The sequence below is a fragment of the Manacus vitellinus genome, unplaced genomic scaffold (assembly GCF_001715985.3).
Source record: "Manacus vitellinus isolate BGI_N305 unplaced genomic scaffold, ASM171598v3 scaffold_66_pilon, whole genome shotgun sequence".
Lineage (NCBI taxonomy): Eukaryota > Metazoa > Chordata > Aves > Passeriformes > Pipridae > Manacus > Manacus vitellinus.
Window position 1 is genome coordinate 1,069,243 of NW_021940729.1, and position 25,907 is coordinate 1,095,149.

Consider the following 25,907-nt stretch of genomic DNA (forward strand, 5'->3'; position numbering starts at 1 on the left):
TCTGCCTAGGACAGGAGTGAAACCCCAGCAGCTTCAACACCCCTGTAGGAGAGCTGCATGGGCAGTGCCACTGTGGGCCACCCCAACCAGCTCGTGGCACATCCCCTGCTCTGCCTGGTGGCACCTACAGCACCACGAGTGGCTTTCAGGTTGTCCTGGGCCTCTCTCAGCACTGTCCATGAGTGGGCAAACAGCAGCCCCAGGGGAGGTGCCCTCTGCTCTGTGCCCATCAGTGTGTACTCGTCACAGCTCTCCAGAAGTGAATCCCCAAACCCCACCTTGGGATGGTGCCTTCCCCCAGAGCATCCACCATGTTCCCCAGGGACAAAACGATCACAATGACATTTAACCCCTCCTGATCAGGGCCAGACTCAAACCAGTCATCTCAGCATTGGCTGCACGTCCCATTAGCAGGTTTTAAACCCAGGGTCCCCGTGGGTTTTATTTAAAACACCGTTACTGATCGTTGGGTGGGTTTTTTGTGTTTTTTCTCTTTTTTTGTTTTCTTTTTTTTTTAAATACAGTCATGGATCTCTTTACCATATGAAAACACAGTTATATATTTTTCTTCTTTGTTTTTTTTTTTCCTTTTTTCTTTAGGGAAATGTCATCCTTTTTTTTTTACAGGTTACAAATTCCTGAGTTTATACTGCACTTAACACAGTCTCCCTTCTTGAATGTTGAGCTGTTTACAGCATGCTGGCAATATGCACCATTTCCCTTACCATCTGTAATGCCAGATGTAGTAAAACTTCCATTTCAGTACAGTGAATTAGGGCCTCTATTGCATTGGTTTTGAATAGATGCAAAGACTTAGACCTGGAGGACTTGGAGTAATAGCTTTCCTCCAGTGACTGGTCATTTGTGCAGCATCTTTTATATTTGCCACGTTAATTAAGGGAAAACATCTTCACCATAATTTTTCTTTTACTAAGAGCTCACTGGGAAACATCTGAAATGAGGGAATCCTAGTCTAAACACTGAAGTTTAAACTGCAAACTTTCTTAAAGAAACACTCCTTTGAAAGACATTGTTCTTTTAATAAGTCCAATACACGGTATATACAAAAGCCCCTACTAGATATATATATATGTGTATGTATATATATATATATATTTATATGTGGAATGCATTCACTTTTCTGTGTTCACAAATATTTTAATGGTGAAATGTTAAGTCTTTAATCTGTTTCTGGCACCAAAATGTCTTTGTTCCTCATCCACTTTTGTTACTCGAAATTTATCTGTGAAGAGCTAGCAGGGAAAAAAAGAAGGATTTTGCTTTTTTTTTGTTTGTTTTTGTTGAATGGTTCCCTATTGGGATTCTCAGCCAGCAATATAAAGTTGCTAATGTGTTGGGTACAACTTTAAATCCTCGTTATAATCATGTGTTCCTTGGAGTAGGTAAGTCAATAACTATAGGTGGATTAAGTGGCTGGTAATTCACAGTGCACACAGATGCATTCACATAGGTAGTGGTTCCATCAGCCATGACACCATAACCTACAAAGTAAGAAAAACTCTGGTTACTCTCATTATTCATTATTACCTTCTTCATTTTTCAACTATTCACCTTTACCACACAATGGTAAGTGCCACATTTATCACTCAGAAGGAATTTAAAAATTCTCTTGGTCCCCTGGAAAAACCCATCTTTGTCCTACAGAACTTTTTGCCATCTTTTAAATTGTGTAAGAAAAACAAAACAGCCCCTCACTAACTAGTGGCAATAATCTCTGGCAGCCAGCTCACCAAACCTCCTTAGAAAGAGAGAGACTTTTCTCTGCAAAGCTTTCTTTCTTAAAACCATTTTAGTTTTGGGAAGGATAAGAAGATAGATCTTAGGCATTGAAAAAAAAAGTCCTTCTGATCATTTAGGTTTCCAGTCGTCAGTGCAGCAACCTTTGGGCAATTTTAATCTTTCCACCTTTCTTTCCTGCCCAGTGTTGAACATAATTCAAGCAAACAATGAAGAAAAAGCGTTGCTTGGCTCAAGGGAAGTGTGTGAGCATGTGCAGCTGGGCAGGATTTGTCTATAGCAGCAACTCCTTCTTCCTGTGTGTTTGAAGTTGTTAACCAATTTCCATCAAATTTGATGGAAAGACACTAAAATTCCTGCCCAGGGAGAAAAAAAAATGGTTTTATTAATGCATTCTCTAACAGACAAGGTGAATTCATAATCCAAGACACCATAACATTTCCACACACAGTGGTGGAACAGCTTCAACCACATCTCATGTCTGGCCAGACACCCAAGTCAAACAATTCCAGAGCTAAATATGCAGAAAATCAAACTTCCAGCCCTAATGCCTGCAGAAATACTGTGAAATGCTGTTTCGGAAAGTGAAGAAGAAGCCCTTCAACAGCCCTGGTGTTTTGAGAAAGCAAAAGCTCTCCATTGTAAAAAATCTTTTAATGAATGACCAGGAAGAAACATAAGCTTGATTACACTAAAACTAAAAGCTGGACGTTGGAAACTTCCATTGAAGTATTTTGATCAATATGAAAAATTCACAATCAGAAATATAGGATTTGGGAGGAATCACTTGATAGAAAGCGTTTGCATTAAAATTCAATCTCATTGTTAGTGAAGTTCCTAGGGAAATGTATTTGTCATTACATACACTGAGATCCAGCTATTCAAATCCCAGGTACCTGGGACCCTGTGGTTTTTTCTGAGTGCAATTTTGTGTCTTACAGAATCATTGGCAGTTGCATCATTTGCAAACAAAGAAACAGTAGCCAAAAGCCTTTTTTTGTGTCTGTGTGTTCCTTAAAATACCCTGAATAATGCAGGGCCTCCTAGACTCTCCATGGAAAAACCACACTATAATTAGGGACTAGGGAGGGAAGAAAACTCCGTCAGGTTCCTGTCACAGACATTTCTTTAAGCCAGTTTCTGTTTGCCACAGAAGAATTGGTCTGTGCAAAACACAGATTGAGCGTTGCTGCTGGGACTTTGTGTCTTCTTGGCTACTCATTTGAAGATTTGCTGGAAGATTCCTAATGCTGTGGCTTTCACTCCTGTCCTACTGCCAGCAGAGTTTCCTTGGCCATGACCTCAGCCAAGGATTGGTTGTGATGGGAAAACCAGGATTTTAGTCCCTGCCATGCTGCTTGTCACTTCCATGGGTGCATCAGCAGGAAACCCATGTGCAGAGGTGTTTTCTTGGCAGACACGGCAGTGCAGAGGGGGGAATAGGGATGAAACATCTCTTCTAAGCATCCCTTCCCCCCAGATGTTCAGTAAATGACTGCTGCAGATGTAGCTTTGCTCACTCAGAGGAAGAACTCATCTGTTCAAATCATGAATTCTCTCTACAAAGTACAGCTTCGTTTGCACAGGCTGCCTGCAAAGGGAATTCTCCTCTGCAGAGACTCAGCATCCCACTGCAAAACAGGCTATGCAGTTCTTGTTTTCTCTAAATTGTGATGGTTAACAAGAAGAATACCTTGTTTCTGTGCTTCAACACCTACTGTGCCAACTACATTATTTCATGAGTTTTCCCATTCTAGGGAGGTGCCATTCTCTTCCCTTGAGAGCAAAGCTGGGCTTGGTTTTAGCAGATGTGATTTTGTTTACCTGCCTGAAGCTTCATGGCTTGCTGTTTGCTTGGATCCCCTGCAACCCACTTGGCTCACAATTTCTGAAATAGTGATGAGTTTGAACTGTATTCACCAGCTCTTCTGGTTGGAATATCAAAGATGCTCTAACAGCATCATTTGTTTACTCTGTGATTTAGCAGCACTTAGGACATTAACCAGGCATTAACAGAACACCACAGAGGAGAATGGACCTAATCCCTGAGCTGTAAAACAATGATCTGAACATCTTCTCCACCAATTTTACACCAGCACACCCTCTCAGCAATGTCCCCTCTAACATGGGGTGAAAGCCCCCAGCAGCAAGCCAGGATGGCATTTCTTGGGAAGGACAATATTTCTTCTCAAAACCAGGATGCCAGCTACTCCAGTTTTTCCATTTCTGCCCTGGTGAGACCTACAGAGATCCTACATCCAAGGCTGGAGCAGGCCCAGGAGCAGAAATCTGGCAGTAGGGCAGTACCTTCTCCTGCCAGTAAGTTAATATTGCCAAGGACTGAGCAGCTGATAATAAACACTTACATGCCAACGGGTTACCTTTTGCACAGCCCAGTGGTTTCTTCTGGGGGCACTGCTTGAAATCCTTGATATGTGAACAGGGCAGACAGCATCTACCTCTCCCTTTGCCTGGAGATGCACTCCTGCTGTCACCAACTTCAGCAGAGCATTTTTGGCACCATTTACCTACTTATGTGAAGGGAACTCATCTTTTTTCCAGCTAAATATCAAACAGTCAAGAGAACTGCTTTGTTTCATTTGGGAACCAAATGTTTCCCCTGCCAAAGCAGCTAAATGCATCAATAAATATCTTGGAACTCCTACACAAGGCAGTGGTGACATCCCTCTTGATTCCAACTTCATATATGCACTTTATTGTACAATCTTGAAGCTTAAGCCTTACAAGCACCTCTCAAAGCATTCCTACCCATTTTAGAAACACAGAAACTGCAACCTAGAGAGCTTACATGAATTATCTTAAATCACAGATTCAGCTGAGGAAAATGCAATCCATCAGTCCTAATATTTAGTAACTACTGGGCTTGAGTTCTTATTTTAAAATTCACAGTAATCCTCCCCGTGAAGGAAGGATCACCCTGCTTCATAGATGCACAAACTGAAAGAGAAGCTGAAGTACAAATATTGAAATGTGGGTATCAGCCAAGATGCAGCTAAATATGTATCTGAATTCTAGAAGTTCAGACATTCGAGTTTGAAAATGCTACTCAAACCTTCTGTGTTGGTGGTTTCTAAACATACATAGAAAGAAATGTGTTCTGACCTTCATGGATATGTCCAAAAACATGAAGCCTTGGCTGTATTCGTCTCTGGACCGTGTTCAGCAGCTCGACACATCCTACCCGTTGCATTTTCTTAGGAACCCAGTCTAGAAAACCTTTGGAAAAGAATGGAAAGCTTTAAAAGGAGACAGGTAATCTGCATTTCTGAGATTTCATGGCTTTTCACAAGCAGACCCAGAAGAACTGACATGGAAAAAACTGTGTTGGTAAACAGAAGAGGAAGGAAGGAAAAATACCCAAGGAAAACCATAAAAGCTCATCTGGATAAAATGAACTAGGATAATTCTTACAAGTTGTTTTTCAAGGAATTAAAAAAAAAATCACTGCAATTCAAGCATTTTTTGCACTGCTGCAAATGGGAAAACTCAATGTTTTACTCATTTTTCTTCCTCGAAGAGGGTGAGGTGTAAGAGCAGTGAGTCCAAAGTGAGTCTCCAGAAAACCTAAATGAACATTTAGCTGTTTAAATCTAGTCCTGGGATCCGCTTTTTTTAAATGGAACACCTTGACTGATGTAATGGAATCTGTGTTAATTAAAAATGGAATCTGTGTTAATAAAACTACATCACATTGAATCCCAGAGTAGTGGAACTCAGGTGAGGAACCTTCTGTGTGCCCAAAAAATAACACCCTCAGGCAAAACTGGTTTAACCAATTCATGGCACAGCAAGCCCCACTTGCCTAAACTCATGGACAGGAAGAGAAACTCAGGCCTTTTGCAGCAGATGTATTTAAGTGCTATATTTACTTGCACAAAGATTGGGTGAAAAATGTGTGTTTCGTATGAATACAGACAGAAATGTTACACCAACTTGCCTCTTTGTCTAAAAATACTGCAGGGGGATGTTTACTGCCAACTGAAGTCTCATGTTTTCCTTCAAAGTAGTACTATAAGAGGGATGTTGTTGTATTAGAGGGTTTGCAATAACCAATCTGATTTCTTTCTATTGTTCTGCCACTGTCACCGGGCTCAAATTTGGAAACCTAAAAAGATAAAATCTTCCTGGTTTTATTCTGTCGTTCTGGCATTTTCCCTGTGTGCCTGTCACAGCTTTGTGTCTCCTGCATTGCTGCAGTCCTGTGAATATATTGTGCCTTTAGCCCAGAGTTACAGAGCCTGGACCTGGTTTTCACAGGTTCCCTTTTGATGTCCACTCAAGCATGGCTAAGCAGCAACCAACTGGCTTAAAAGCCCAGAACTGTGGTATTCAAGCTCCTGGAAAAGCTCTCAGATTTGCCAGAGCTTCAGGGTGGGTTCACACGTTGAGAAATATCTCTTTGGCTGCCAGCCCTTGAAAACCAGGCTCAAAGTGCACTGTGGGGTTTTATGAAAACGGCCAGAGTTTGCCCTTGTGTCATAGTCAGAGAGCTAAGTCCAGTTTTCAGAAAGAAGTTGGGAATGTAGAGTCCTAAGTGCCAAAAAGAGGAAGTTCTGCTTGTGGTCAAAGACTTTGAATTCATTCAGATTGGTACCTTCCCCTGCTTGGCACCTGTGAGGGGGTGGACAAAGAGGAAGCCCCCCTGAATTACAGAGCAACGTTCTGCTGAGTTCACCAGTCACTCACAGCAGGTCAAAATTCACTGCAGGAAACAAGAAGTATTTAAGATGTTAAAGTGCAGCCAGCAACTCCTCTGGAACCCAGTCATTCCTTTTTTTTTTTTTTAGCATAAACATCTTATAACCGTAGGTTTTGTTCCTTCAGTGATTTGAAACAGTTAATTGTCAAAACGTCTGTGGAGAACACAAAGCCAAAAGTGTTTCCACTTCAAAAACTTCACAAACAAAAATCCATAAAATTAACTTCTCCATTAAATTAAGCATTATTTATGTTGAACATGTTTTTGTTTACATGCATTATCACCCTTCTGAAGCCTTCCCATATGTTTGCAGCTTATTATGTACACCTGACTACACAAACTAAGAATAATTGATTACACCTAGCTAACAATTAGAGTTCATCTTAGGGTTTTTTTAATGTTTGGTTACTTGAAACAGGTTTCTGCAGCTGTCAGGAAAGTATAAATCTTTGTCACAGACAATCGAGCAGACAGCTGCAAATGAAGACTTAAAGGTGAAATTAAATTAAAAACAAAGAAAAGAAAAGTGAACTTTTGGAAGAGAAAGAAAAGAAACACAAATGCAGATCTTTAGGAATCAGGGAAAATACTTTAAAAGTTATACTGTACATAAAAGTGACAAAAATATGCAGATATGGAAACGAGCATTAGCACTGACACCATAGTCATAAACACTGTATTTCGTAAGCTGGGAAATATATGGCATCTCTTTATTAATAATTAACGGCTTACTAATTCAATGGTCAATAATAGCTGTTTTAACCTTTGTTTTCTTATCCTGGGGGTTTCATCCCAAAACAGAAGAAAAAAAATTACTCAGGTTTTTGTTACTAACTGAGAAACAAAGTCCATTAACTGGTGCTTCTGCATCTAAATCACACAATTTCAAATCTGTGGAATAATGTATTAATTAGTTTAGGAGGATGCACACTCTTGAAGTGAGGGAATGAGAAAGCAGCACAGAAAATGGATGATGGACAGAATTTAGGCAGCCCTGCTGGAGGAAAAACCAGAATTTGCAAGAGGACTGATTGCTATTTATGATCATTAGGAACAGCTCCAGTGATGCTGCCCAAGATCAGAACAACAATAATCAGCCTTCTGATTAAAATAACTGGCTGGGAGGGTCAAGGAGGATCCTGTTTCTCAAAATGTCTGTGGACAGAGCTGGACAGAGCTACACAATGAGGAGGTTTCCTACATTAGGCAGAGTTCTGATTTCTTTTAAGTGTCATATATTTGATGCCCTGAGTGTCAGGGAGAGCAACAGCTGATGGGTTCTGTGCCTGAGCCATCTATTAATGCATCAGTAAGAGAGAGACAAAAAAACAGGAACTTTTTTTTAAAAAAGGAGATTCTTGGAGGATGGTAGAAGATTAAAAATTTAAAAAAAAAAAGAAAAAGAACAAATACTGAGACATGGAGATGGGGGGAAATTCACATTATTCCATTGCAATCAGTGGAGATGGGCAGCTCTTCCTCAGAATTACTGTAATTATTAAATTAGTTTTCAATTATTAAATATATCATTAAAGTGCTTCTGATGAGTGAGGGAAGAGAATCTCTGTAGAGGTTCTCCTCCCTCTGCTGGTCCCAGAGGCTACTGGAGAGGCCTGGTGGCTAAATTATCAAGGTGGTTGAAGCTGGGTGGTGTGAACCCCTCTCTCCACTTTCCAGCACTGGATTCCAAGTGAATCTTTGGATCAGCTGAAGGTTGGAGATTTTTTTACAGAATTTTACATTTTTTTACAGAATTTAAAAAACAATTCTGGAAGTGCTGAAGAAGCTTCTGACAAACTTTGGAGCTGACACCTCTGGGTCTAAACAGTTAATTTCTGACATCCATGATACAGGTCCATATTAAAATCAGTCCATGGCATGAGACTCCACTTGGGTGAAGTATCAAAACACAACCCCTCCTGTGAGAAACTACACTCACAGAGAGGTACTTCCCTCAGGATTAGTGAGCAGGGGAATGCAAACACGTCTTTCTAAAGAAAACAAAACACAAACCCTTAAGATACTTTCTCCTCCAAGCTCTGAAAGGGAAGAAAGGGTGGAAGACAAGAGGGTTTTAGGGTCAGGAAACTGGGGAGACTAAAGGTTTAAAGAAACCAACTGCCTTCATTTCACACAAAGCACTCAGCAGAACACTTTAAGTACATGCTCCGTGTTCGTGTCCATTCGTTAAATTAGTGAGAGTTAAACACACAGTCACATTAAATATAGATTGCTAGATGTTAAATTCATCAAAAAACAACCTTAAGCTTTTACTGGACAAGTTCATGTGATTATATTATCTCTGTTACAAAGGTAATTTAACAATTTTCTAGGAATACAAGAAATCTCTTGTGGCTTTTATATCACCTCTGCTGATATCTGGAAAACATACATGCAAAACTATTTCTTTTTGACCTGCTCATGTTGCCAGATTATACTACAGGTAAACAACTCACCCATGCTGTCCAAAGAACAGGCAGCATTGGGGTTTGTGAGGCAGAAGGTTCACCAAGTCAGCATGGGGAGGACAAACAGAGATTCTGGGTACTTGTTAAAGTGATAAAAAATAAGATCCTAATCCTGCATTTCTCTTCAAGCAGGCCCCATGCTTTCAATATAGTAGTTTTACCACTGGCAGATTAGACAGATGCACAGGTAAATGAGCCCCTGCTTATTTATAAAGCTCGTTAAGGCTTTATGTGTTAAGGTTTTAGTTTTCAAGCCATTGTTTAATTCCCTACCATTGAGCACAGGTATCATAGACAATCACGAGCTGAAGTCCTGGTGCTGCTGAAATCAGTATGAATGTTACTTTTGACTTCTGCCAGTCAGGACTGCACTCTGTTTCTAAGGAGAGCCAACAGTTACTGCACAATCATCCCAAACACACAGCTAAGAGCACTCGTAGTTTCTTACCGAGAGGTGGTCCATGTGTTATAAGAATATCTATTCCATCTGGAATAAGGTTCCATTTCTCTAATAGTGCTTGGCCTCGTGGAAGATTAAAGCCCCAGCCATAAAACCAAGGTTGCCTGCCAAGAGAGGAGGAGAATGTCTTCAGTGCTACTTCCATGTACTGGTTATCTAATTAAAACACAGATTGCCTTTCCACTAGCGTGGAATTTGAAGACACAAACAGCATTCATTTTCTTCTTTGTGTGCACAGCAAACCCCTCTTTCCATACCACCAGCATTATTTAGCTTGGATGGTAAACCAGTGCAGTCCTTACCACTTTCAGCAGACAGTAAAACATTCACAGTATTCCTCTGACTACTTACAAGACCTGGATACCAAGATCTCCACGTGTGGATCATCCTGCTGACTCCCACAACATTTAGAACACCTGCCTCAAGACACCTACATGTGAATATGTCTCACATTGGCTCCCATAGCATTTGGCCCTTATCCTGTGACCAGCTGGGCAAGGACAGCCCCTGGCACAGTGACAGATCCCTCTCCAAAGTCAGAGACATCCTCTGTGCTGCTTTGTTTCCCTAATTGGATGCATCCCATCAGAACAAGAATGCTGCTGCTCCTCTCACACATAAATTTCTTCTGTCCTCTAGTGTGTTGACTTGCTTTTAAGTAAGACTTTCCATATTCAGGATTTCTTATCAGACAGGCATTTACATTTTTTAAACCATATTTATGGAGCAGCTCATCGTGGAGCAGCGGGACTGTAACACTGCCAGTCAGAACACAATTTATCCACATCTTGCTATCCCATTGATTAAAAAAACTGTATTTCACACCAATTATATCACAATGTCAAATTATGTCTTGCTGACTAGGCTCCCATTCTAGGTCATAAAATTGAGGGGTTAGTTTTAGGTTGGAGATTTTATAATCTTTTGACAGATATCTTCTGGCCATGCCAATATTTGAAGAACAATGAACAGGCTGCTTTTCTTCCACAGACAAAAAGAGCCTCAACTACTGATGACTGAAAGGCTTTTTGTGTCCACAGCTCATCTAGCTCTTCATCACATGCCCTGGATAACCAAGGTCTGGAGAAAGAGCTGTCCAAGGAAAAAAAAAAAAGTGAAACCTTGTACATCTGCCACTGGGACCAGAAATATATCCCAGCCTCCAGAAGCTGTGAGGAGGGAGGGAGGTGAAGAAGGTGTGTGAAGAAGAGATGTTAACAGCACTAGCAGTGAAGCAGAAATCTTGTTCTGAGTCATGCTGCTCAGACCAAGGCACCTGCCTAAGAAAAAGACACATCAGGGCTACAAAATCCCACTTTTCTGGTTACCTGTTCAGCTCCTGGCAGCCTTTCCTCAGAGGAGGAACAGCACCTGGCTCACAGGCACGTGACTTCTCACCTTCCTGCTGCTGGCTGGTCTGGACAGGAGGCTCAGGGGAGACCTTATCCCTCTAAAATTTCCTGAGAGGTTGTAACCAGGTGGGTATCAGCCTCTTCTCCCAGATAACAATAGACAGGACAAGAGGAAACGGCCTCAAGTTGTGTCAGGGGAGGTTTAGATTGGGTATTAGGGAAAAATTCTTCACTGATGGGTCAAGCCCTGGAACAGGCAGTGGCTGAGGTACCATCCCTGGAGTTATTTAAAAGCTGTGTAGATGTGGCACTTGGGGACATGGTTTACCAATGTTAGGTTTATGGCTCAGTTCTCTTAAAGGTCTTTTCCGACCTAAACAATCCTGGGATTCCAGTACCTGGCTCACTCTGCAGTGACACTGTCACACAGAGCCAAACCCTGGCCTGTGGAGCTTGAACAGCCCCTCTGTACACCCAGCTCACCACTGACAGGACAGGAATATTTCTGTCACACAGGAATGCCCTGGGAATAAATAAACTGAAGTTTGTGGGGTGCTTGGGTATTACAGAAGTGGGAGGCTTTATAAAAATACACAGTAGTCAGGCTTTCTCTAAACTCTCCACCCTCTCCTGCCTTGGGATTGCATTCCACACCTTACACGCCAAGGATCTTTCTTCACCCAGATGAAAACACTCCACTGTTTGGCAAATCGTCTCTAGGCCCAGAGCACGTTTTCCAGGAGCAAAATCTCACGGACAGAAAATATTTGCAAGGGCAAACAGGAGGCCAAAGGAGTGTCAGCACAGTAAATTATGTTTTTAAAGCCACTGACAGTGGATACACGTCCCTGCTCCCACCCATTGCTCGCCCTGGTGCTGCTGGGCATGGGTAGATTTATTAGATGAGGAGAGATCAGATAGGTTAGATTAGGTAGATTAGATAAATTGGTAAGAGAAGGGTGCTAATAATGCCAAGGTGGTGGGTTCAATCCCTGTGTGGGCCAGTCACTTAAGAGTTGGACCCCCCTTGTGGGTCCTTTCCAACTTAGAATAGTCTGTGACTCTGTGACAGGATCGTCCCCCAGCAGAACCAGCCCCGAGAAACAAAACGAGGGAAAAGACAGACTTTTCCCAAGAAGAAAAGGTCAAACCCCCCCAGAATAATTATTTGAAGAACACAAGGAAGATTTCTAAAGAGAAACCACCACGACTGTCACACAGGTCTCGCCACGAGTCAGCTCAACCCCGCTGAAACCCGACCGACCACGAATGGCAGCCACAGCTGGGGGAGGCTCTGCTTCCTCCACCAGGGCCACGCCACGGGGCCACTCTGTGAAAAGCCCATTTCCCCTTATGAATAGGCATGATGTGCTTATTAAGACAAGCAGCACTTTCCCCCGTGCCTCCCTCCCTCGCTCCCTTTGTGGTGCCTGCAGCCGAGCGCGGGGCTGGTAAGTTATTCATGCTGGAGCTGTTCTTTTGTGAGGGGGAGATGTTACAACTTGTGTGATTTGCCATTATGCTGTCTTTTTGTGACAATCACGAGATGGGAAAGAAATGTCTGGAATATTTCTGGCAAAAAAATACACCCCAAGTCCAAGAAAGGATTGAGCGGAGGATGCTGGCATGCTTCACAGCTGAGAGAAGAAAGACAAATCACACACTTCAGTGCCCCCAAAGCAAAACCATCTTTATAAGCACGCAGGGATTTTATAAATCCCCAAGTCCCTTCTTCTGAAAATTTATTGCGAAACAGCCATCAAAGTTTCTGAGCAGGGAAAAAAAAAACCCCAATCTTCTCTAATACCCACTAACAAGTCTGTGACCTGGATATCACACGAAGACAACTTGGTCTAGAATTTCCATTTCTGATGGAACCTGAGAGCAAAGTTAAATTCTTCATGTCAAGCACTGAATTTCTGCATTCCCGCTTAGTGCTTACTCAGGAAAAGTAAAATATTTTCATAATTTATGTTTCAATAGTATCTTACATTTGACAAAGAAAATACTGTCATGTATGTTCTATAAGAGAAAAATCCGTTGTTTTCAAAAAAAAGAAAAACAAACCACCAAGAAAATTTATTTGGCAATTTAAGACATACATCATTAATGTCTCTCACCTCTGAAGTGAAGCACTCCTGTAGAAATGTACTTTGATTTAGGTCTTACATTCTTAAAGCAAACAGCTTGAGTGTCTCCACACACTACTGAAATTCAATAGTATTATTATTTTTATAAGAATAATGCTTGTCTACATATAAGACTCTGGAGGGAAATACATCAGAAGTGAATTTGTTTACAGCACAATTAACCTTATGTTAAAAACATATGAACAAGTTTTTTCAGGTAAAATAATCTACCACACAAAAAGGGCTGAATTATCCGAGTTTGTGGGAGCAATCGGATGTTGCTTTATGTACTGAATTTCTATCTTTCTGTTCTAAAGTAACCATTGGAATAATTTTCTTACAGAATGATAGTTGCTATGACAACCATAGCAAATTTTCCTTTTCTGAAACAGATGTCTCATTTAGTTGAAAATTAGAATGTGAAAAACCCATGGGAAAAATTAATTCAAACTTTAACAGAACACTGACTACAATGTAATCTCTTATAGGTTAACCCCTTAACATCTCTCTGCACTCTTCTAGTAACCTTCTCATAAATTCTAATTAAACCAGCTTAACCTCCTAGAAATGACCTTCTTAGCTATCATTAGCACTTTAGTTGTCTTTGAAAGGATCACTTCTGTTACAATAGTAACAGAAAAAAGTCACACTAAAAAAATAATGGTCAAACATATTACCACTTTAATTACTTATTAGGTTCTTTTTTTTCTTTTATTCAGCTACTACTGGAAAGAGCCAACACGCAGTCCAAGAATTCTTTTGTCATTTAAATGGGACATAACTTGGTTTCACATGTGATCTGCCATAAAGGGTGATGCACCACACAGATCTCACCTGTCATTTACCTGAAAACTGAAGGTTTTCCATTCTCAAAGCACCTCAATCTGCTCAGCAGAGACACACACACAAAAAAAGGATACTTGATGGGGGGAACTATCAACGTACATGGATTTTTCTATTACAAGCAACGAGAGACTGAAATTTGATTCTCCATTACCTTGATTAGTAGCAAAAAATGCAGGATTAAGCCACAATGTGCAGATCACTGTACATCCTAATTTCTACAGTTTCCTACATTCTTCTTACTGTTAGAACTAGCTACACTCCTGTGAACATGGGTATACAGCCCTATATACAATATATACCTTCCTTATCTGCCTGCTGTTCACATTCTTCAGGTGTTCATATTTTACATTCCCTATCATGTGAATTTAGCTGAATTTACTCATTTTTGCCTTTTTAGCCTTTCCTCAGTAAGTAACTAACTAGTTTACTGAGTTGCTTTTTTCCTCTACTTTCTCTCCAAGTAAGGATTCACAAAACCTTTTTTTCCCCCTTTTTTTTCAGTGGGTTATTGGTCATTTCAACATCTAAAGTAGTTGTGAAATAACACTCATCTTTCTGTCTTTTCTTCCTGGCACAAGAGGACCATCCAAAGCAGGCAGGAACAAAAGCAGCTCTCAGGTCACAGGTGCTAAGAATAATTAGGAGGGCATTGTTTGCTTATGGGCTTTGAAATATTATTCAACATCTTGGCATGTGAGCCAACGGCACAACTGAGGCCTAAAGGAAAACAGGTTTCAGAGGTTTTGAGGAGCATGAGGAGATTTATATTAAGATTAACTTCCATGTGAGAGAGACAAGGGTGGTGTGATTTTAGAGACCAAGTATGAAAGCAGTGTACAAAAAGAATACAAAGAAACTTAAATTCACTCATTCATAACATTGGAACCAGTTCTTTTTTAATGAAGTCTAAGGCCTTATAACTAATAAATGCCAACTCATCTCATTCCATTAAACTCAGATCCTCTATCACTCTCCTGGCCATCACAGGCAACATTCCTTCCATGGGGAGGGAAGTCTGCTGAGTTTATGCCTTACTTGCTTTGCATCCAAGGTTGTCACTCTTGAAACTCTGAATCAAATTAAATTATTGTTTTCACAAAAGGAAGGGAGGATAAAAATCAAGAGTATGGTCCTTTTGTCATTAATTATTTCTTTTGCAATTTGAGTTGATGAAATCATTCCTCTTTTGTTTAGGAAAGGATTTCATACATCTCTGACTGGAAAGAAGAAAGAATGAGCTGTGACTAATAGGAACCAATATTTCTAAACATTAATCTGTTATAAAACAATGAAAAATGAAATGAAATCTCCTTTATCTTCGTAACAAGAAAACAAGAAGGTACCAGGTAAGGAGAAAATTTAATGAAAGACTGAATTTAAAACACACCAACACCAAATGTAAATAGTTTATCTCATTCTGCTGGAAGGCACATCATAATATCCCATCTGATTTTTTTAAAAAAATAATAAAATAACCAAAACAAAGAAAGGTAAAAGCTAATTTGGAATAATCACTCAAAAGATTCAGTGCTGAGGGTACAGATGTAGAACTGCACAGACTTTCAGTCTCATTTCAAATGTAAAACTTGCCTTGAATGGGCCAACATGTAAGGAAAAATAATCTGAGGCCCATCTATGCAGGACATCTTTGTGGTTATTCACTGTCAGATGACCAGGCAGCTAAAGAAAAAAGAATGTTCTCCCACACTTCCCACTCCAGTGTTTCCTGGAGTCCTCTAAGAACAAGAGGTTTGCTGCCTGAGGAGATGGAATATCCCTTGGAATGGAGATGCTACACTTGTGGGGTCTTTTTTTTTCACAAGGAGGGACTCTCCTAGATGAAACATGACTAAAATATAGGATATGTAATAGGTGCACTGAGAATCAATAAAAAAGGCCCTCACAGTAGCCACTTCTCAGTTTAGTAACTTAGCAGGTTTACATTCTTTTCTCCAAATACCAGGAGTAATTAGGCCATATGGACTAACTGGCTGCCTGTTCTTTTCCAATTTTCCTTCTTTTTTATTATTTTACCTTTTTTTTTTTTTTTACTTAGCAAATTCCTAGCCATTTTGAGTTAAACAAGCATGAAAATGCTTCCAAGAGTAATAAATTAATACGACACGTGTGCATATATGCATGAAGTGTATTATTTTTAATGTTTTCAATTTAGCAACAGACAAACTTACTTCTTGTTTGAAAAAGCACACGCTGACACTTCTACCTGAAGTGAACAAAATCCAAGCAAAGTTCCAAATTCATGCTTTCCTGCAGCCCTAAATTCAGTCCACAGTGGTGGAAACCAGTTGCTTCCATACAGCTTTCTAGATCAAAAAGGTACAGGTTTAACCCTGGATGCTCCCTCAGCTAGCCAGGAATCTGAGATACCTTAAAAAAAAATGTACTTATCTGATGTAAATTACATCATTAGAAATATTTGACACATACAACTGTAATACTGGGAAAGCTTTGTCTGGGCTCAGGAAAAAAGGGGAGTTTACAGCCTTTGGAAGAAGCCCCTCAGGACCACAAGGATGTTGTGAGGTTGTGCAGGGAAAAAAATTAGAAGGGCCCAAGCCCAGGTAGAACTTATTCTAACTACTGCTTTGAAAGACAATAAAAAATGTTTCTATAAATACATCAGCAACAAAAGGATGGCCAAGGAGGATCTCCATCCTTTACTGGATGAGAACGAGGAAGGGGGAAAAGGCTGAGGTACTCAATGACTTCTTTGCCTCAGTGCTAAACAGTCAGACCAGTTGTCCTCAGCCCCCTGAGCTGAAAGACGAGCACAGGGATCTTAGAAGCCTTTTCCAACCTAAAAAACTCAATGATTGGCTCCAATTTACTTTCCTAGCAGTGAAGAAAATCCTCATTTTAATTCCTTTTAAACAATGCTAATTTATCGAATAAAATAATTTATGAACAGCAGTTCCAAAGGAAGTGTTCTGATGTTAAACAGTTTCCCAACAAGTGGTAAATTACTTTTTCCTCTTAAGATCTGGTCAGGGAAAAGAGAAGGAGCTCAGGCAGCTGTGTTGCAGCGAGTTCCTGTGATGGTGGCTCTATTTACAGTTTTTCAAGTGGAGCACAATGTAAAGCCGCCATCCCCTTCTTGATGTAGTAGCTGTGTAAAAACCCGGGGTAAAATGCAGACATTCAAGCTGCTGTGAAGCAGAGAGGCTGATTCTCACCAGGTGTAAACGGCTCAAAAGCTGGTGGAGCCCTGCCAAGTTACTCCAGCTGAGAATGAGCTCGGTGCAGATCCGCTCCAAACCAGCCAGCTATTTGTGTTTCTCTTGGAATGTCGCCAGAGGGCTCATGGAAGTGCCCAACTGTGTTTACATCTTTGAAACATCCCGAAATTGCCGCTGTCTGAGACTACACACCAGACTACAGATAGAGCTGGGAGTCCTTTTGTTCAAGGGGGAAAAAAAAAAAAAAAGGTGGGGAGGGGAAATAGCACCAAAACAACAACAGAAAAAAGCACTTGAAACTTTAAAATCGGCTCTGTCTCAGAAAATTAAACTTTCCAGCAAACGCGAAAAATAAAGAGAAAACTGCTGGGGGGGATTGCAATTTCACTCTTGTGGTTTATGAACTGCAGGAAAGTGAAGCCAATTCCCTGTAGTGAGATTACAGGTCTCCTCTTCCATAGGTCTTAAATTAAAAACCAGCCGAATCCAAAGTGAGCTAGTTTACTGGATCAGAGGATTCAATTATTTCTGCTAAGTAACTGAATGTGAACTACTTCCTTTTAATAAGACACAACTAATAATTACTGCCCAAGAAAGGAACTTTCTTCCTAGCAAGCTAATTAAACTAAAGCAATGCATTTTTCAACTGCTCTCGAATTTATCTAAAGTGAGAAACATTGCAAAGCAAAGAAATGCAAATCCCACATACAGAAACGTAAAGGCACAGAATGTTGCAAGAAACTGGACTGGCCCAAAATGTTGCACTGAAATCAACATAATTTGTGGTCTGTACAGGTATTCCTAGGACATAGTGGAGGAACACAACTGCAAAGTGGATGCAAAGCACTTCTGGATTCATTTACTGCTTCAGCTCCCCCTGCAAGAGGTCACTGTGAAATGTGTTAGAGAACTGATCCAGATCCCTCACACGCAGAAGTAACCAGGAGGTGTCTAATTCACTGATTTTCCTCTATTGTGACTCCTCTAGGACTGAGCTGTTCCAGACTCTTCAGCCCCAGGCAATGTTTGGAAGAAATTTTATCTGAGAGAAAACAGTTTCTGGAACGTTCGTTAACAGGAAAAGAAAAAAAAAAAAAGGATATTCTAAATTGCTGTGACTTTAAAAAAATTCCCCTGGGAAATGGTAAAATCAAATTTCTCAGGAGTGGCTAATAAGTAGGATTTATTGCCTTGGTTTGACTGGGATGATATTTGTGGACTACAATAGGTGTAGTTCAATCTACATTCTCCATTCACATGGAGAATTATTTAGTTTATAATAGTTAATAACAGTTTAGTTTATTTAGTTAATAACAACTATATTCTTTCAACATGGTACAGAAAACTCACCTGGAGTTGAGATATTTTTATGTTGTTCCATGCACATTTTTAAAGCAATGTTAATGACTCTTGCCAATTCATTGCAGTCACTTAATTTGTATGGAAACATTCATTAAAGAGGCCTCTCCTGGATTCAGCATGATTGCTCACAAAAGCAACAGCACCTGTATACCCAATATCTGCTGAATGAGATTCACACTTCCTATATTCCCAAGTCATGCAAAAAAAAAAAAAAACAAAACACTTTCCCAGACAAATTTATTACATCAAATGCACCAATTTTAGCAAAAAAAAAAAAAAATAAAAGGAGAAAAGTGATCCAGTGATCTGTTCCTGATGTTAAAGAGCCAGAATGATGCACCCTTAAATCTCACTTTCTGCCACTGGAAAAACCTTTCACACTTCAGGAGTTCAGCATCATTCAGCTCTCCCCACCACTTTCCCTGAACAGCTGAACTTAATAGATCAAAATCATTTTGCAGGAAAACCCATGCTTATGATCTTCCATATGCTGCAAACTAAACTACAGTGCATTGTGGTTTTTAAGTGTTTTTAGAAGCAGCACTTCCAAAAGGGAAAATGGTTTCCTGTAAGTACGAAAGAGGAAATAAAAACACCACTCCAGCACTCCGTTAAAATACAATTAAACCAGTATCTATGTGCCTCAGGCTGATAATTAATATATTTTTACTGGATGATGAGCTTGGCTTTCTCTCTTCTAAACATGCTGCCATTTCTTACACATCTGTCACAACTCACCTACCTTTGAATGCCTGAAATAAAACACCCTCAGCTTTCTAACCCTAGTAATGCAGCCACATCAGGCAGGTTCAGATGCCAAATTTCCCTCAAAAATGTCTGCAACTCGAGATGCCTCAATTCCAAATAATGAGAGGAGTCTATTATTCCCACTCATGACTTTCATTTTCTTCAAGGAACACCTCAGTCTACCTAATTTAGGTGGTCATTTACTCACTTCTATTGCCTGCCTTAAAGCCACTAATTAAAAAAGCTCCAAATAGTTCCCAACTTTAACAATCAGGCAACACCCACCACTTTTAAAACACATTTATGAGCAACCAAACCCAAGCATTCTCCAACACATCCACATCCAGGATTTCTGCATCTGTCCATAAAAAACTGTAGCACCGACAGAGCCAGATATCAAAACAAGTCACCTGCTCTAAAATCTGCTGTATCTGAAGTTTGCAAGAATTTCAGAGGGGTATTTAATTGCCTCAGACAACTGTACAGAAGCAAATGCACCTTGGTTATTTGTGTTTTTATCTTCTGACAGAGTGAGGGTGCAGAAAGAAGAGAACATAAGAGGATCAGATATTTTGCTTAGAAAAACTTCTAATACGGTTTTGTCCAGTAACACAAACTTTGAGTCTCTATGTATTTTAGTCATGTGCAAGTCACTGAATAGGGTTTTTTTTGCAGATCTGAAAGGGGGCATTAAAAAAAGGATCAGAGTGGTCACTTTGAGGCAGAAGTTCTTGTTTTGTGTGAATTTTACAGGGAGTGAAACCCACAGTAGAACAAGTATAACACTCCTGCTCCCAACTTGGGAGGTATATTATATTAAATTAAATCAAATCGATATTTTATTTTAATACAGTTTCATTTTAATTGATGTTCACCTCAATGACTGTAAAGATTTCTACCAGGTCTGGGAAAATAAACATGAAGCGATTCATCACTGGCAAAAGCAAAGCGTGTCCCTCTCGTGGAATGAACCTATAAATCTTTGCTACATTATTTTACTGATGGAAACTGAGTTCAGTGAGGAATGAAAGAGGCTATTACAGCTGTTCTTGAGAAGATGGAGGTGGAAGGGGCTGAAATGGAGACCTTGGGAATGGGTGGCCTGGAGTCTGTGTGGGACAAAAATAAGGAGAGAAGCTCCAAAAACCCCAGAGTCCAGCCCAGGCACCTGTCACTGCAGGGAAAATGGTCACAAATGCCACTCTGGGCTGATATTAATATTTGCTCTGCCATCTTCCCTGACTGGGAAATGAAACTTTCTGGAGTTCCAGAAGGCCTTTAACAAAAGAATGAAGGAGGAAATGAGAATACATAGACACTAGGAAAAAAAATCCTAATTCTGCGAAAAGAAAAATGAGGGGTTCTGTTTCCCAGGGATAGAGCCCTCCAGATAATCAAAGCCAAGTAAAAATCCACCATCTGGGTAATGAGTCTGGAGACAATCTCATCCTAAAAGGCTTCTTTAAGCTAGCCAGGCCAATATGTCATTTAGAATAATGAAATTGTCACATGTTTGCAAGAGGGCTTTGACTGTCCTTTCCTTTCACACATGGTGGAAAAAGAAAAAAGTGCTGGAGAAGATAAAATGCTCTCCAGCCCCCTTGTATGGTTGTTTGGAAGCAGGAGGACCAAAGTTTCTCCTGCAGTTGTGTACAGCTCTTAGAAGGATTGTGGAAATTCAGTGGCTACTGCCACTCATATTTCTCTTGCTCTGTCAAGTAAAATGTGTCTTATCCAGTCACTAATGCACAACAATCCACCTCCTAATAGAAAATGCCCCTGGAATTCTTGCCATTTTTCCCAAGATCAGAGCAAATGCACAACTTTTCCATAAATCTGAGGTGGGGGTGCAACATCAGCCATTGGAGGAACAGCCACTATAAGCTCTGCCAAAGAGCTCCTGATTATTGATCAGGGGCAGTTCATTAGTGTTTAGGTCTTACCATTAGTTACTGCACAAAACAGGTGAACAGAGAGACAAATTACTCACTGAGCTGTAAAAAACCCAATGGGGAAAAAAACACATGGCAAGGCAGAGTGAATTACTGGAGCCTTTTACAGCAGAGGTGGCAACACTCAGGATCCCACACCCGAGTATGAACCTCAGAAATGTGTTCTCATGTTGATACAGAAAAGCACATGCACCGTTCTAGACGTTTATTTTCACATGGCAATTCTGAATATTGGCTGTAAAAGGAATAATATACCCTTGACTCATTCAGCAAGCACAGCAGATCTTGTGCACTGATTGCATCAGGAGTTTTTCGTGCAAAACCAGTGTGTAATTGTGCAATTAAAATCTCTAGCAATGCAGAAACAAAAGTGGATGGTGCAGTCTGCCTCCAATCCAGCTGCAGCTAACACTAAAACTCTTACCTGCAAGATAAAAACACGTTGTGGGGTTATGAACTACAACAGAAGGCTGAAAATCTATGACTGAAATATTCACTAATCACGTACTAATATGGTTTTGTGAATGATGACATCACAGAGATAGGACAGAAACCTAAACGATGGATCCTCTGCCACCTCTCTGGTATTCCTGCTTGCTTTATTTGTACTTCTATGTTACCATTTTTTTCTCTTACTGAAAAATAAATGAAACCCCTCTGGAAAATGGCTTCGTCTTTGGGAAGGCTTAGCAGCCAAAATAACACTATATTGAATTAATATACATAATTATATTGGCTATTCTATCTGCTTGACTTTTCTCACAGCAGTTCAGAACAAACAAGGGTGTTTAAAAGTACTTCCCACCCAGCTGCTTTTCCATTTTACAATAAGTGCTCCTGAGGAACTAAAGTCTTCTGTTTCACATTCACAGCAACTACAGCTAATTTCTACACAAGATTTGTCCTAGGTCTGTGAATATGGGCTGGGTTTTGCTGGGATGAAACAAGAGTGCATCTTCCTGCTAAAGAAAAATACAAAAATCAGGGTGTCCTGATTGGAAAAGACCCAACAGGGCTACACTAAAAGGGAATGCATTAGGAAGAGCATTCCCAGCAGGTCAGGGAGAGGATCCTCCAGGAAGGTTGGACCAGATGACCCACTGTGGTCCCTTCCAACCTTCTAAGTTATTCTACTTCTTTTCCTTATCATCTATACTGATCATTTGTGGTCCAAGATACCACTGTAGCAAATTCCTAAGTAGCTGCTTTAGTGCATTGCAAACTTGCATTTCAAAATGACTGCTCAATGACAAGACGTGCATAATTAACATTTAAGACTGTTAAATTTTTGTGAGTGAGTAGAGGCTCGATCTGGCACTTGAAATCTTGCCTTTGAAGCCCAGGAGAGTCAGAGAACTGGTGTCTGAGACAAAACAGTGTCCCATTTCTTCTGTGCAATTAAAAACAACCACTGAGTTTTAGATAATAACAGAGGACAAAATACCCAAGTGCTATTAAAAATATTTAACCACACACAAACGGTACATATTTAAAAGACCTTAGAGACTGACATGTTATGCAAACCAGTAGAGCTCTCATGGTTTAATCTGCAACTAAAACATGAACATTTTAGTACATTAGTACAATCTAATGTGTATAAAGGTTATAAATATATGTGTGTGTGTGTGTTATAGGTTATATATAAAAATGCAGATGGCTACAGGCAAAAGACAGTAAGTTAGTGCTGGCTGGCCCTCACTCAGACCCTACTCCAGTGTTCTCAAAGTCCTTTGCAACTATTGATTAACCTGTTTTATGCATCTCAAGCTTCTAATTATTTATAAAAAGGATGAAGTAACACTGATTAATTATAAAAAGGATGAAGGTCAGCACTGTAACCAGAAATGGAAAGGAAGGATTTGGGGCCCCACTCTTTTAGGTTCCAGATAGTTCACCTTCTAAATGTCATATGTGGACAGCACACCTAAACTGTAATCTGGAGTTCTTCAATTAAACAAAACCACTCAAAAAGCTAGATGTGTATTTTTTCCAAGGCAGGAAAATTACTGTAGGACACTAGACAGGCAACTGCTTGAAATTTAGCTTTGAGTTCTGAGATCTTAAAGAACTCTAAATTTTGAAGTCTTCACTACGCCCATAAGCACTTTCTAGAGGACTGGCTTTATGATGAGAGGGCAAAAAAAGAATCACCACAGAAAGTTCAGCAAATTTCTGTGGTTTTTTAGAGCTTACATTACCAGGGTGTAGAAAGAAAGTGATTTCCCAGAGAGGCTGTGACAAAGCTCTCTTTTTAGGGTGAATGAAGCCCAGGGACAGAAAGAGCTGCTGAAGAACAGTAGTGATCAGCAGGCACAGACGTGTACTACAGCCTGAAATCTAGCAGACAGCTAGTCTAGCCCACACAAAAGAGCTGCTTCTCTTCCCAAGTTTTCTGGCTGGTGGGTTGGCTGATGGGACTTTGCTACTTCTGCATCTGCTGCTCTGATGGATTAATGACAAGCCACTTATTACTGCTATTATTGTCAGTGTTGATGTTTCCACTGGACATGTCACCAGCTGGTATGGCAACTTCATTCAGCACTGCCTTACAGCAAGCAAAAAAATCTCCCAGTTTGGCTGGAAGACTTTCATCAAGACTTTCTCTCCCATATGGAGTAAGCAAATATCTTCAAAAGACCTCGCAACACTCATCTTCCAGGACCATAAGGGGGTGGGAGATGAGTTAGCAACGCTGTGAAACATGTAGTGTGGAAGTTGAGATATAACCTGAAGTTGCATAAAAGATGGAAAGGAAAGCAATCTTTTTTTTTCCCTTGAAGAACAGGTCATGCCAGATAGCTCAGACAACTTGTGCAGCGTGACAGAATTTGTGCACAAAGGGAACGTGGCAGATCTGATTTTGCAGAAACATTATTTATGGGTTAGTGGGTGGACAAGAGTTTCCTCAACAGATTTTTGCAGATCTAATCATACACAGAAAGTTCAAATGGCTCCCTTTAGCCTCTACTTAGTGCTGCTTTATAGATAGTGTTTTGCTTTAATTTAATTTCTCTAGACTTTTAATAAGACTTTTGGTACTTTAGTGCCTGGAAAATTATTCCTGACACTGGAAATATGGTGCCTTGGTTATGAACACTGCAATGAAGATATGAAGTTGCCAGACATATTGTAAACAGAGCATAATTACACTATTTAGAGTTGAACATCAAAATGGGAAGAGATGCCAAGTGGCATTTCTCAGAAGTTAATATTGGGACTGATACCATCTAATATCTTCCCAAATAATTTGGAAAATGAAGTAAAGTGCACGCTGACTGCATACACGGGAGATGCAAGAGGAAGATGAACTACAGCACAGCAGGTGGGGAGGTTGAAAAGAAGAACCAGAAGGATCTGGAGATCTGAGAGGGAGAGAGGGAAGGGTGCACTTAAGAGGGAAACTATTTCATGTAGAATAATAAGCTTAGAGAAAATTAACACCCATCTCGAGCAACCAAATGGGAAAACGCCAATTTTCATTAAAAAAAAAAATATATATCCAAGAGATTTCACAGTTTATTCACACTGAAACTTCACATTGGGGTACATGCATCAGGTTTGACAACTTGTTTGCTACATTTCAGCCTGATGTGATTTTAAAAGGAAGAATAACAGATTCCCTTCAAAACCTGCCTTTTAAAATGCAGTTTGACTTATTTTAAACGTATACCAAATGCTCAAAAAAGACCTAATTTACAGTCCTGTTAGCAGAAATAACACAGAGTAATGTATCATCAGGAAGAGACACAGAAGCAGCACATACAAGGCCCAAGGTGGAAGTTAGGAAGCCAAAATCCAAGTGTCTGATACTGTCAAGGAGCTCTAAGTGTCCACTGTGCAGTAGAGCAAAATCCATGAAATACACTGATTTTTTGACTTTAGAAACTCAGTTATACCTTGGAGAAAGCTATTACTCTATAAAGGAAAGATTCTGAGGGATTTTTTTTAAAAAAAGGCCTTCATAAGTGCTGAAATAAGTTAAATGACTACTGTATACACTAATAAACCTTAAATATTGTCTGTAAATTAACCATAAATATTACCTGTAAATTATCTATCACCTGCAAATTATCTATTCAACATTATCTGTAGGATAGAAATTGCTAAAAGGATGTACCCTAGCAATAAAAATCAACCTGTAATTAGATAAACTCACCAAGGATAGAAAACATACTTGCTGACACAAAAGCCCCCTACATGGACTATGCTCCTGGCTGAGAGTTTGAAGAGCACACTTGTCTTTTCCCCATCATTATTTGGTTAAACATACCCCCAGTAAAGTACATTATTTTGTCACAGGAATGATTCATTAGGAGAAAATGACACAAACTTTATCAAACTGAGTGTTACTTTTCTTCCTAACACAGCAACCCAAACACAGCTGATGCACACAAAATGGCCTGATGTGACAGCAATCAACAACAGTATTTTTAGGTATGCTTAAAAACCTGCTTACCAAGGGGAGCCATATATTCTGAATCCCCTCACCGTCACTTCAGAGTCTTGAAGATAGATGCAGTTTGTTAGGAGAGACTGTACATTTTCATAGCTCTCTGGCTTCAGCTTAGAAACAGAGGGGAAATAGTAAAAGTCCTGCTTGATTAAGTCAGCCATGAATTCCTGGTCAAAGGTCAATTCATGATTTCCTGCTATCACAATCTTGTATTCATAGGGCAGGCTACCTAAAACAGCGAAAAACAAACACGTTACTTGTTTTATGGAAGATCTGATGGAAGAAAACAGACAGACAAACTGTTATTGATTCCTGTAATATTCTCACATACTTGAAACGATAGAGCACGTCCCTCCTCCACGTTATTGTAATTCCTGGTGATTCCAGGTAAATGACATTACTGCCTCTTCCATGGCACACTGTGATTTAGCACGCTTAGCATTAATGTGTTGAAATTACTTTC

The 25,907-nt window shown here is 40.0% G+C and overlaps 1 protein-coding gene across 1 annotated transcript in view; it reads right to left on the minus strand.

Moving 5' to 3' along the window:
- Window positions 1–514: 514 nt before the first annotated feature.
- MPPED1 (metallophosphoesterase domain containing 1) overlaps window positions 515–25,907 on the minus strand; it is a 43,203-nt gene continuing 17,810 nt past the window's right edge. Inside the window, exons 3-6 of the mRNA XM_008930735.4 lie at window positions 25,448–25,673; window positions 9,395–9,510; window positions 4,882–4,995; window positions 515–1,502 (exon numbers count right to left, since the gene is read on the minus strand). Of these exons, the coding sequence (XP_008928983.1) occupies window positions 1,384–1,502; window positions 4,882–4,995; window positions 9,395–9,510; window positions 25,448–25,673 (575 nt within the window). The 3' untranslated portion in view covers window positions 515–1,383. The remainder of the gene's footprint in view (window positions 1,503–4,881; window positions 4,996–9,394; window positions 9,511–25,447; window positions 25,674–25,907) is intronic.